This window comes from Mauremys reevesii, linkage group 3, assembly GCF_016161935.1.
Source record: "Mauremys reevesii isolate NIE-2019 linkage group 3, ASM1616193v1, whole genome shotgun sequence".
Classification (NCBI taxonomy): Eukaryota; Metazoa; Chordata; order Testudines; family Geoemydidae; genus Mauremys; species Mauremys reevesii.
The window spans coordinates 205,911,205-205,924,483 of NC_052625.1; the positions used below are offsets into that span (position 1 = coordinate 205,911,205).

Here is a 13,279-nt window from a genome sequence, read left to right on the forward strand (position 1 = left end):
GAAGCACATGACTTATGAGGAGAGGCTGAGGGAACTGTGATTGTTTAGTCTGCAGAAGAGAAGAATGAGGGGGGATTTGATAGCAGCCTTCAACTACCTGAAAGGGGGTTCCAAAGAGGATGGATCTAGACTGTTCTCAGTGGTGGCAGATGACAGAACAAGGAGTCTCAAGTTGCAGTGGGGGAGGTTTAGGTTGGATATTAGGATATTATTTCACTAGGAGGGTGGTGAAGCACTGGAATGGGTTTCCTAGGGAGGTGATGGAATCTCCTTCCTTAGAGGTTTTTAAGGTCAGGCTTGATAAAGCCCTGGCTGGGATGATTTAGTTGGGGTTGGTCCTGCTTTGAACAGGGGGTTGGACTAGATGACCTCCTGAGGTCTCTTCCAACCCTGATATTCTATTATTTTCTATGATTATACTACTTTACACAAGGACAGAGTTATTCTTTGACCTCGTGCAAAATTTCTACCCAAAGTAGTTTCAAAAGTATACTTGAATCTTGAAACATTATGTATTTACCAGTGTTTTTTCCCGAGGCTTCCCTCGTCTCCTGCAGATGCAAAACTCCATGCATTTGATGTAGTGAGAGCCCTTTCCTCCTATCTCCATAGGACAAAATCTTTATGCAAATCTCCCAGACCGTTTTAGCTGTTAGAGGCGTGTCTAGAGGGCAGGGTATTTCCACTCATAGACTCTTGAAGTGGGTGTCAAACTGTATCAGTATTTCATATGAATTGAATAAATTAGCTCCTTCTCAAATCAAAGTGAACTCTAGAGATCAGGCAGGCTCCTTAACTTAACCAAAATCTGTAGGGTAGCTACTTGGAACTCAATACGAATTTTTACTAATCATTATTGCTTTGTAGCAACTCCAGATTTGACTCTGAATTTAGCATGGCAGTCCTACAGTCCCTATTTAAGTAGAACTTCTGGCACCCACTTCCTTAGAAAAACAACTGCTAGCCAATCACCTAGAGTGGGATCTCTGTGGACATATAGTGGAAAAAATAAAAACACTTACCTTACATTAACTGTGGTTCTTTGAGATGTTTTGTCCACAGGGATCCCATGACCCACTCTGCTTCCCCACGAATGTGGTGTGCTCTAGCTTTGGGATTCTTTATTGGTGAAGGAACTGAGTGACATTTGGATCTGCTCCATCCTTTATGCACTCTGTTGAGGGGTGCAAGACATGCAGGGATTGGTGTAGCCCCAATGGATACTGTTTAGTAAAAAAGAATCAAATCTCATGGTGTTGGGGTGCATGCATCCTTAGAGTGAGATCTGTGTGGGGAAAACATCTTGAAGAGCCACATTTGCTGAAAGGTAAATAACCGTTTTTTAATTTGAAAGTTCTATTTATAATTTTCCTCAAATACTATAATTGTAGGACATTCCCACCAGATATGCAGAAAAGCTCCTAGTCCTCCACCTCCTCTACAGCATTTATGACTCCCTTTTTGATATATTTTCTTTAGTTTAAATGGAGTGAGGTACCAATGATAAAGTAGTTTGTAGTAATTTTCCTTAATGGTTACACAATTAGGTGCGGCTTTGTCTTTACTCCAGTTATTTTTCCATTGTTCCAAAGAGATATTTGTTTTTAGATCCTTTTCCCTTTTTTCCATAAAGGGATCTTATCGTTTAGAGCTATCAGTAACATCCATTATACCATACTGAGATCAGGTCCTCTGAGGTGGTCTTTCCCATAATTAGTGTTTCTATCCTCGGTTAAAGGTCTGCTGGAAACTTGAGGTACCTAAAAAGGAAATTCACTATTTTTTAATGGGCAGGTGTACTGGTAGGGACTTTGCTGCCAAAGAAAATGAAACGGTTCTCCCCTTCCTTCGCTTGGATTTCTACCATGGACTTCATCTTTAAGGTCAAAGTCATGTGGTCCACCATGTAATCTGAGTCCTGAAAAGAAACTGTGTTTATGGACTCTGGGGAAAGAGGTGCCTACATTTTCCCCACTTGTGAAGCGAACTATCTCAAAATCTGAAGAGTTCTCTGCTCCATTTAATATTTATATGGATAATGAGAATGACCAAGTTAAATTAGATAGTCTGATGTATGTGATATAAATCCTCATGCTTCAGGTCATAAGCCCACACCATATGATGGTGGCTAGGGAGAACCTGTAGGCAGGTTATTCTATAAATGCCCACTGTGGGGTTTCTTGCACTTACCTTTGAAGCATCTGGTATTCTTCACCGTCAGGGAAAAAATACTGGACTAGATGGTCATGTGGCTCTTTAATCCTTGTCTTGACTCTTCTCTGAACCATCTACAGTTTATCAACATCCTTCTTGAATTGTGGACACCAGAACTGGTATTGACTTCTGTGAGCTTTGGATCTGGGAGGAATGTGAGGGCTACCATTCATATGTTCAGAATACTCATATCATGAATATTTGCATAAAGTGCCTGAATTTTATTCTCTCCTTAAGTGCTTTGTACAAAATCGTTTGCAGACATTGAGCCAAAACATATAAAATTAAACAGTTTGGAAACTCAGTGTTGTATTTCCCTTTACAGGCTCAAGCAGCAAGCTCCCCACACTCCTCACCTACCCATGGAGCCAGTCGCCCAATGCCAATGCCTGTCAGAGCCACTTCCGCTGGCTCTACCCCAACTCACGTACCTCAGGACTCACTTGCGGGAGTCGGGGGAGATGTGCAGGAAGCTTTTGCACAAGGTGAGCGTAGCACAAACCAAAACCCCTGCTATTGCCAAACACTGAAATGATTGATTATTACACAAATATAATACAGCAATTTTAATATGATAATTACTGATATTATTTCACTTGGCCTATGCCAAAGCAGAATGGAAGTATACTTTTAATCTACAGGATTAGGCGACACAAGTATTAACAAAAATAGTTGTGTCGCCTAATCCTGGCCTCCCAATTTTTAAGCCACCATTTTGTGCACGTGAATAATTAGACACTTAAACATTACCCAGTTGCACCCACAAATCAGGTAAGTAAACTTCATGTCACAGTGCTGTGAACTGAGTGCAAAATGAGAGACCACTTACCAAAATTTGGCCCAGAGGATGCAGAGAGGAACAGAATGGTAGCAATCAGGAAAAAATAAACAGCACTCCCAACCAGAGTGTTCATCTAATATTCATCTTGTTGTAAGTTGATTATTAGGTTTAAAAAAAAAAGTTGAAATTTTGGACTGCAAATAAGTGAATGCTAAACTGAATGTAGCCGTTAACAAGTATGTAAATCTCTGAACAGGCAAACACTCTGGTATAAACCTAAAAGTGTCAAAACGCTATGTGGTGAGGGGAGGACAAGAGTAAAAACCAACCAAAAGATGAGAAATAAAAAAACAAAGCAGTGGACAAAATTAAAAAGTGGACGATAACATATCCCCTCCCCAGAGAAACTGTACCACTTATTCCTAAAGGAGATGACAAGTCGTACCAATTGTTACCACAAGGGCACAAGTAGTTTTATGCACATCTAGTGCCATGTTGCTTGGTGGTCAGTGTAGCTACTAAGTGTCCGTGTCAAATGCATCAATTGTATGATTCAGTCTTCACCTCAAGACAGAGTCTGTGAACATAGACCTCACTATGAAGATGGTGTCGTGTTTGTTAGCTTTTCAAATGAAGATTGCCGAGACTATATTCTTCCTTACCTAGACTGGCTTCTGCCTGAGGGGGCTAAGAAAAAGGCAAAGGAAGTTACAGCAGAGAAGCAGTAAGTGGCTAAAAAGTCTCTTGTTCGAAACATAATGCCTTTGGTACCACACTAACCCTTTGAGGAGAATGTACTGATTAAAGGGTTCATTCCCCATGATATCCAACAAAATCTGAGGTTCTGTTACTTGAAGACCAGAACCTCCTTAGTCAATACACAGATGAGACTTTGGCAGATGTCAGCCCTACAAACCTTGGGCCCCTGCAATTCACTTGTAAGAAGAATGTGTTGTTCCGATTCCAGCAGTAGAGATTAGCTCCTCGTCCCTCTGAACACTTCCAGAAACAAAAGCAGAAGCAGGCATTCCCAGGGAGGTATCGTGCCAAATACCAGAGGCATAGCACTCCATCTGCTGCCGTGGGTGGTCCAGTTGCTTCTTCTTAGCCTCTGCGGCAAGTTTGAGTACAGTTGAGAGCTCCCAACTGCTTTCTTTGGCAACTGGTTTCCTTTCCCCTTTGCAGATTGACTTGTTTCCAGGCAGCATGAAGTAGAACATAGTACAGTAGGTCCTACAAGGTATTCAAAATCTACAATACAACAGCTCGGAGTCACTAGCAATGATGCCGCTATAGAATCAAGTACCGGTAACTCACAGGCTCTGTCTGAAGTCCAAGAATGTTGCCAAAAAAGTTTCATTTAACTCAAAATTTTCACCAAACTTTTACATTATTTTTGCTAGCTTGTGCTGCTACTGGGTTCTTGCAAATGTATGTGCATAGGAAGGAAGGTTTTCCTTCGGCTCTTCACTGAGGTTCCACCGTGTTTTCTCCCTTGCAGCTCCAGGGAGCAGTCAGCATGGCAGACCAATGAGAAGAAAAGCAAAAGCAAGGTCTTTTCTACCTGTAATATCCTCTCTATTAGAGCTAATGGAGGAAGATCTCTGCTTGTTTTGCAGGACCAGAGAAGGGAACCTTTTTTGAGAAATGGTTGTTAGCATTTCCTGCCAGCGTGATCCTCAGACAAGACAAGACTCCTCCTTATATGATCTCTTGGTCTTAGAGTCAAGGTACAGGAGAGGGCTTGTTAATAATATCAAAATACTAGAAGTATACAGGTTCCTGATAAACAGGGAAAAGATCAACTGCATCATCAACACAGTTCATTGTGCACCTGGGAGCATGGATAGATTCTCAGTCCCAGAATCTTTATTTCCTCAGCATATGTGCTGACTCCGTGAGTGCTCTGGGGCTGGAGCACCCATGGGAAAAAAATAGTGGGTGCTCAGTAACCACCAGCCACCGTTGTTTCGATGCTGGTGGAGAGCAGCGAGCAGTAGGTGAGGGCCTCAGGGAGAGGGCAGAGTGTGGGCGGGAAGAGGCAGAGTGAGGGTGGGGCCTCGGGGAGGAAGGCAGAGTGAGGGAGGGGTCTCGGGGGTAGAGCAGGGTGGGAAGAGGCGGAGAGGGCAGGTCTTGGGGAACGGGGTGGAGTGGGCCAGGGCCTCAGGGTGGCACACTCCCGGGGAAACCTAAAAGTCTGTATCTGTGCTCCTCAGAGAGGCAACAGAAGACAAGAAGAGCCATCCAAAAAGTGCAAAATGCAAGTGTCCGTGATATGAACTCTGCTGCCCCTCTTGGTATTGCTAATCTCTTGCACAGGCATTATCAGAAGGATCAGGTTTCACATGAGATGTTTTTACACAGCATAATTTGCTCATTGCCACTAACTGTGTTTACACAACCTATGGCAAAGGTTCAGGTTGACCCAGTGGTGAACAGGTTCCTGCAGTTGTGAATGACAGGACACAGATTTTCAAGAAGTTTGCAAACCTTGGAACCAAGCATGCCAATCATCGCAATAGATGCCAATTTAGAGCACTAGGGAGCCTGCTATCCACTAGAGCATTGTCCATCAGGAAAGAGAGTTACTCCATCTGTCAATGGAAAGAACTATACAGAAGGGACTGGAAGCATTTTCATGGATAGTGTGTGTGCATATACACAAATGGAAGCACCAGATCGCTGCACTTCAAAGAGAAGCAAACTACTCTTGTCTTGGGCAAAGAAACACTTGACCATGCTGATGTGGTCCACCTGTGCTGTCCATGTAATTGGAAAATATAGTATAACAGCATATTGGCGAAGTAGACAATCGATCCACCAAGCAGGGAGCCACTCCAGGATATAAGAACATAAGAATGGCCATACTGGGTCAGACCAATGGTCCATCTAGCCCAGTGTCCTGTCTGCCGACAGTGGCCAATGCCAGGTGCCCCAGAGGGAATGAACAGAACAGGGAATCATCAAGTGATCCATCCCCTGTCGCCCATTCCCAGCTTCTGGCAAACAGAGACTAGGGACACCATCCCTGCCCATCCTGGCTAATAGCTATTGATAGACCTATCCTACGTGAATGTATCTAATTCTTTTTTTAATCCTGTTATAGTCTTGGCCTTCACAACATCCTCTGGCAAGACGTTCTGCAGGTTGACTGTGCAGTGTGTGAAAAAATACTTCCTTTTGTTTGTTTTAAACCTGCTGCCTATTAATTTCATTTGGTGACCCCTAGTTCTTGAGTTATGAGAAGGAGTAAATAACACTTCCTTATTTACTGTCTCCACACCAGTCATGATTTTATAGATCTCTATCATATCCCCCCCTTAGCTGTCTCTTTTCCAAGCTGAAAAGTCCCAGTCTTGTTAATCTCTCCTCAGATGGAAGCCATTCCATATCCCTAATAATTTTTGTTGCCCTTTTCTGAAGCTTTTCCAATTCCAGTATCTCTTTTTTGAGATGGGGCGACCACATCTGCACACAGTATTCAAGGTGTGGGCGTACCATGGATTTATATAGAGGCAATATGATATTTTCTGTCATATTATCTATCTCTTTCCTAATGATTCCCAACATTCTGTTTGCTTTTTTGACTGCCGCGGCACATTGAGTGGATATTTTCAGAGAACTATCCACAGTGACTCCAAGATCTCTTTCTTGAGTGGTAACAGCTAGTTTAGACCCCATCATTTTATATGTCTAGTTGGGATTCTGTTTTCCAATGTGCATTACTTTACATTTATCAACATTGAATTTCATCTGCCATTTTGTTGCCCAGTCGCCCAGTTTTGTGAGATCCTTTTGTAGCTCTTCGCAGTCTGCCTGGGACTTAACTACCTTGAGTAGTTTTGTACTATCTGCAAATTTTTCCGCCTCACTGTTTACCCCTTTTTCCAGATCATTTATATCAGAAATCTTTACTAAACCAGGATTGGTTTTAATGGGTTTTTGCACTACAGCTACCCTGTCAAAGTGGCAGCTCTGCAGGCAAAGGTGAGTGTTTGCAGTTCTGCTCTCATATTCCTTACAGAGGGAAAGTAATCACTCATTTTCATTGGTCAGGAACAACTGATTGAGCTTCCTTTTGTGAGTAGCTTGGGAAATTGAAATCTAATATCTGCCATAACTCTTCGTTTTCTTTTCCTCCATTTCTTTCCCAGGTACACGAAGAAACCTCCGTAATGATTTATTGGTAGCAGCTGATTCAATTACAAATACAATGTCTTCTTTGGTGAAGGAACTTCATTCAGGTGAGAGAGTTAAACTTTAACATACATGTACACTCCGGAGATCAATCTGACCAACAATAGTAATCTTAAAGCCACGTGTTGAAGATTTATCTGTAAACTATAGTTCTCATCCAGAAACTAAATAGAAAAATTAGATTGCAAGGTTGCAATTTAATTCTCCCTCAATGAGAAGTCACCAGTAATGAGAATTCTGTTCTACATACAGAACCTGGCTGACACTGTTGTTGATGATTCTAGGGTGCTAGAAACCAGTTCACTCACTCATAGCTGTATTGACTTCTACAAGGCTAACCATAATAACTTTTCTTTGCTTGTAAAGTAAGCATATGTGATTCAGAATGCTTGCCAGGGAGCAGAGATGCCACTTTTAATGTCATTTTTTTTTACTACAGCAGCTCTTTAAAGCTTAGAAGTTAAGATATATTTTTGAGTGAGTTCACACAAACTGTTACTTAATGATTCTGTAGTATTTATAACAGCAATTTGGAGTGCACTTAAAATGAATTCCCATTAGGGAACTCTAGGCATGAATATAAAATTAAAATATACATTTGGCTCAACTTAAACACAGGAATTAAACAGCTGTGCAAAAAGTGGTGATTTTGCCTGCGTGCCTTTTGCACAATAGTAATGATAGTGGGTTTCAGTGAACAGAATAATTGGGCCACAACAAACTTACAAACTTGTTGAGAAAGACCCATCCCAAGATTCTCAGGGCTTTGCTTGTAAAGAACGTCATTGTTCAGCATTTCAGTTAGTTGTTAAAGGGCCTTGTGCTTTTAGGAATAAGGAAAGGATTCTGCATTCACATCTAAACACAGATTTTATATTTTCCTAACAGATTCCCTAGTTACTCCTGAACAGTACATTCACCAGTCCAAACCTTGTGTCTTGGCTGCAGCAGCAGCTTTGGAGTTAATGAAGTCCTGCATGTATTACAGCAGCAATCACTAGTGCTGTTATAGTTCTTCTTCAAGTGATGTCCCTGTGGGTGCATCACGTCAGGTGATCGTGCGCCCCTGCGCCTTTAGTCGGAGAATTTAGACAGCAGTGTCTGGTGGGCTCCACGTGCACTCTCCCCTCAGATCTAGATTTAGGATTAATTGTGTAGTAGAAGATAGGAAAACAAGTTATAACTAACTACTCTACCCCTTTTCTTTCTTCTCATTTAAAAAAATAAATACAAATATATTATGTTATGTTTCATTCATCCCTTTCTGGGATAATTTCACCTGAGAATGCCTGGAGGTCCCTGGGTTTTAAATGTTGCCTCTCCTGCCAAGAGGCAGTCCCCGTTTCAGATGGACATTCCCAGTGTGTCCGCTGCTTGGGGGAAATGCACATACCCCAGAAGTGCTTCCATTGCCACAACCTTAAGGCCCGTGCCAGGAAAGTGAGGGACCTTAAATTCAAACTTATCCTTATGGAGAAATCCCTCAGCCCGGACTCAGACTCAGAACCACAAACTTCTCCCAGTCATCAGTTGCCGATAATCGCCAACTATGAGACCTTGATGGCAAAATACAACCACACCAATTATTCTAAACTGTCTGAATTTATTGACTTTATACCAGAAGACTAGTAGGAGCAATTTAGATCAGTCATCGCTGAAGGCCACCTCCTGGCACAAACAGCTCTCCAGGTATCATTAGACTTGGCAGACACAGTGGATAATGAAGCAATCAGTTTGCAAACATCGAGAAGATAATAATATGATAAGTAACAATCAACATGGATCAGTCAAGAACAAATCATGTCAAACCAACCTGATCGCTTTCTGTGACAGGGTAACAAGCCTTGTGGATAGTGGGGAAGCGGTGGACATGGTCTATCTTGACTTGAGTAGAGCTTTTGATACTATCTCACATGACATTCTCATAAACAAACTAGGGAAATGCAACCTTGATGGAGCTACTATAAGGTGGGTGCAAAACTGGTTGGAAAATGTATCAGGGGGTAGCCGTGTTAGTCTGTATCCACAAAAACAACAGCAATGCCCCTCTGCCATGTACATTGGCCAAACCAATGAGTACACCTTGCAGCGATCACAACCTTTCACGATAAAGTGGATGGGTTCTCAGTCTTTACCCATCCAATTACAAAACGATCCCTACAAGGTGTCTGGAAACTCTATCCCAAACTCAGAGTCCCAATGCCTCCATGGGATCTTAATTTAGTACTTCATTCCCTTACTGGACCTCTGTTCAAACCCTTGGCTACATGTTCTCTATTACACCTTTCAATGAAAGTAGCCTTCCTTGTCACCCTTATGACGTACTCCCCATACACAACCTTTTTCAAGAACAAGGTCATTCTAAGACCACATCCTAAGTTTCTACCTAAAGTCCATCTTCCCTCATTCTTCCCTAAACCTTAGAAGTGGCATTCCATACTCTGAATGTCAGAAGGGCACTAGGATTTTATCTTGAACGGACTAAACCATTTAGGAAGGCACCAAAGCTGTTTCTCTCTACTACAGAGAGATCTAAAGGAGACACTATATCTAAGCAGAGACTCTCCAAATTGATTTCAGAGTGCATTTATCTCTGCTACCGCCAACATGAACCACCGAGGGTTAGAACACATTCTACCAGTTCGCTGCCCACATTGGTAACCTTCCTTAATAATGTACCTGTTAGAGACATGTAAAGCAGCCACTTGGGCATAAGCCCATGCAGTAGAAGCTCAGAGTTATGAACACTAGAGTTACAAACTTACCAGTCAACCACACACCTCATTTGGAACTGGAAGTACACAATCAGACAGCAGCAGAGACCAAAAAAACCACAAATACAGTATAGTACTGTGTTAAACGTAAACCACTAAAAAATATTAAGGGAAAGCAGCATTTTTTTTCTGCATAGTAAAGTTTCAGAGCTGTATTAAGGCAATGTTCAGCTGCAAACTTTTGAAAGAACAACCATAACATTTTGTTCAGAGTTACGAACATTTCAGAGTTACGAACAACCTCCATTCCCGAGGTGTTTGTAAATGTGAGGGTCTACTGCAACATTCATTCAACACTACGCAATTGAGCAGGACTCAACATATGACACTTTATTAGGACACATGGTCTTATTATCGATCACGGACCCAACTCCGAAGCTCTTCCTTTCCACTGAGGGTCACTGCTCTACAGTCACTTGAAGTGGAGCACCCACAGGGACATCACTTGAAGAAGAAGAAGAAGGTTACTCATATTGCACAGTAACTGAGGTTCTTTGAGATGTGCACCACTACCCACCCTCCTCCCCTCTACTTTGGAGTTCTAGTAAGGTCCTCTGTGGTAGAGAAGGAACTGGGGGATGGGGAGAGGGGTTGGCCGCAAAGCCAACCGGGTACTGCTGTCGAAATTCTCTGACTAGAGGTGCTGGGGCACACAAACACCTGGAGTGGAGCACCCACAGGGTCACACATCTCAAAGAACCTCAGTTACTGCACAAGATGAGTAACCTTCTCTTAAGGGACCTTGTGTTTCTTCAGTAAATCGCCATGTTCAGAGATGCACAGTTCTGTTCCCCTCAAGCTGAAACCTGGTGAATAAACTCTCAGCCCAAGACAGATCTCTGCAGTAATTTATTTCTTGCTCTTAATAGTACTGCAGATTTACACTAATGTACCTGAGATCAGACCCTGGCCCATAGTGACTTGTATCAGGGATACAGGACTCCTGATCTCTTGGTCTCTTTTGAAATCGGTACAGTATTTGACAAATACAAACAAAGCAAGGTTTGTGCTGTTGACAGTTATTTCAGTCTTGTCGTGTAAGGCATTTATAATGCATGGGGGATCCAAGATAAAATTAATTACAATCTTGTATTTGATTATATGCAGAAACTAAAGAAGACCAATCCCTTGAAAATATCTGAAATAATGTAAACTGTGTAAATTAGGAAAATCACGAGTTATACGCAGCTGTTGAGATTCAATGGGATTTAACACGTTAGTTAGGAGTTAAACTAGGAGAACTTAAACTTCCTCCAGGCCTGGATTTCCTGCCAGCTTTAGTTGCAGACATAAAGTTTGGTATGTTTTTGTGAGTTACAGTACCTAGCTTGGCCTACAGCATCTTCGTCTGCATTCAGAAAACAGTGCCCTGAGGAGCGCAGAAAAGGAAAGGAAGAATTGCTTCTGCCGATAGTCAGGAGACAGTCGATAGATCTGAGTATAAAGCGTGGGCTTCTCACAGTCTTCCCTGGCCAGGAAATACTGGGTACCACTTAGAGTGATGACCAGCTAGGTCATTCAAAAGCAACACACGGTAACATATTCTCCTTATCCTAGGGACTAAGCAGGCTGCTGTCTAACTTTCCCAGCCCCACTTAGCTTGAGAAGCAAGAGACAAGCGGAGCAGCCAGACTCAGAAATTGCTTGGAGTCCCAGGTCACCATTGTGATTTTTAAAAATTTTGTTTAGTTTCAATCAGTGATTTCTGCCATCGTCATAGTACATATTTCAGTTGTTGTGTTGGGCACCATGGAAAAGGCCATTGGTAGAAGCACTTCTGACCTCTCAAAGTGATATTTATCAATTGGTTGTAGTTGAAACAATGAAGAAAATGCCAGTTTCTTTGACTTCTCTATTAAAGATCCCCTTTGGTCAGAACCAACTTACACTACTCAAGCTTTTCAAGTTGTGCTTTCTATTACAGGTGTTTTTTTCTCTTTCAAAACTCTATTAATATATTTTAAAATATGGATCAAGGGAAATATAACTGCCTGTAATAACTATTGTCTGTTTACATTATTTTACTAGAAATGCTACATACAGAGATATGACCCCTCCCCCAAATGAGAAGGAACTTGCCCTTCTGTCCACCTTCTCCTCAATATAAATACTAGCCTGGCCCATAAATTCACTTCAGCTTCACTGGAGTTAAATAAAGTGAGCCTTGTTGCTCAGTTCCAGTTTATGTCCTATGTTCCTAAAACCTCATGCTTCAGCTGGCCATCTGCAGGGGTCAGGAAGGAATGCCCCCCATGTATTCTGGGGCGGATTTTGGTCTCTCTCTGAAGCATTACGGCTGAAGTTGGAACATTGGATGGGGGCTAAGGGCTGAGGTGGCACGGAGCATTCTCCCTCTCAGGTGCTCACAGGCTCAGGGTCTAACTGATCGCTATATGTGGGGTTGGGAAGGAATTTTCCCCCAGATGAGATTGACAGTAACTTTGGGGTTTTGGGCTTTCCTCTGCAGCATGTGGGTGCAGGTCTCTTGTCAGTATTATCTAGCTATAGCTCAATAATTTCCCTGCCATTGCAGAGGTATCTGGCATTTGGTGCTCTTTGGTCCCTTCTAGTCTCTCCCGGAGATACACAATAGTCTAGTCTCCTGTGGGCTGTAATACTTTGGTGTCATTTTGGTTGTTGGGTTTCATGTGCGGGTGGTGTCGGTGGGCTGGGATATGCAGGAGGGCCGACTAGATGATCTGGTGGCCCCTTCTGGCCTTAAACTCTGTGACTCTAAACTCTGTGACTCTCCATGCTCCATCAGCATGCACTTCCTTTCTGTCACTGAGAGATGTAATGAGAAGTGTATTTATTGGAACAGAATCTGTTCTCAGTTACAACTGTGCCACCCCAGTGACTTCCATGAGTGTTGAGGTCTCTTGGCACCTCACATGGTTAGGCTCTAGATCTTCAGTAATTAACATCAAGTGTTCTTCCTCTTGGATCTCCTCAAAACTGTTTCAGGTTTTCCTTCAGAGTGGATCTTTTTGCTTGGAGTGGGTGCAGACCTTATTCCACTCCAGTGTGCTGGCATCTTGTGCACTGCAAACTGGAGACTTTTTGCCGCTGTAGTACCCGTCGGGGCAGCATGCATGCTCTGTGCCTCCTCTTGGCTCCTCTCGAGGCTATATCAAGGTGGCACTTTCCTAAACCCCCTCATTTCCTTCTTACCACCTGCAGCTTGAGTTGGAGCTCCCCGTGTTGGAATCTCCTCATGATTTCCCTGCTGCGTCACACTTTGTGATTCGGTATTTCATAGTGTAAATAGTTTCTGGCAGTTAGCACCATAGTTTGTTAGATTAGTTATTTTATT

The 13,279-nt window shown here is 42.5% G+C and overlaps 1 protein-coding gene across 15 annotated transcripts in view; it reads left to right on the forward strand.

Moving 5' to 3' along the window:
* The window catches only part of DTNB (dystrobrevin beta), a 387,737-nt gene that overhangs the window by 332,595 nt on the left and 41,863 nt on the right, over positions 1-13,279 (forward strand). For 14 of the 15 annotated variants that reach the window (XR_005595613.1, XR_005595609.1, XR_005595612.1 and 11 more), the window contains 2 exons: positions 2,540-2,699; positions 7,150-7,239. Coding sequence is in view for 9 of the 15 variants with exons in the window: in XM_039528646.1 (XP_039384580.1) it covers positions 2,540-2,699; positions 7,150-7,239 (250 nt within the window). In the remaining 6 variants the exon portion in view is untranslated. Of the gene's footprint in view, positions 1-2,539; positions 2,700-7,149; positions 7,240-11,523; positions 11,623-13,279 lie in introns of all 15 variants that reach the window. The other variant, XR_005595614.1, reaches the window with a different exon arrangement.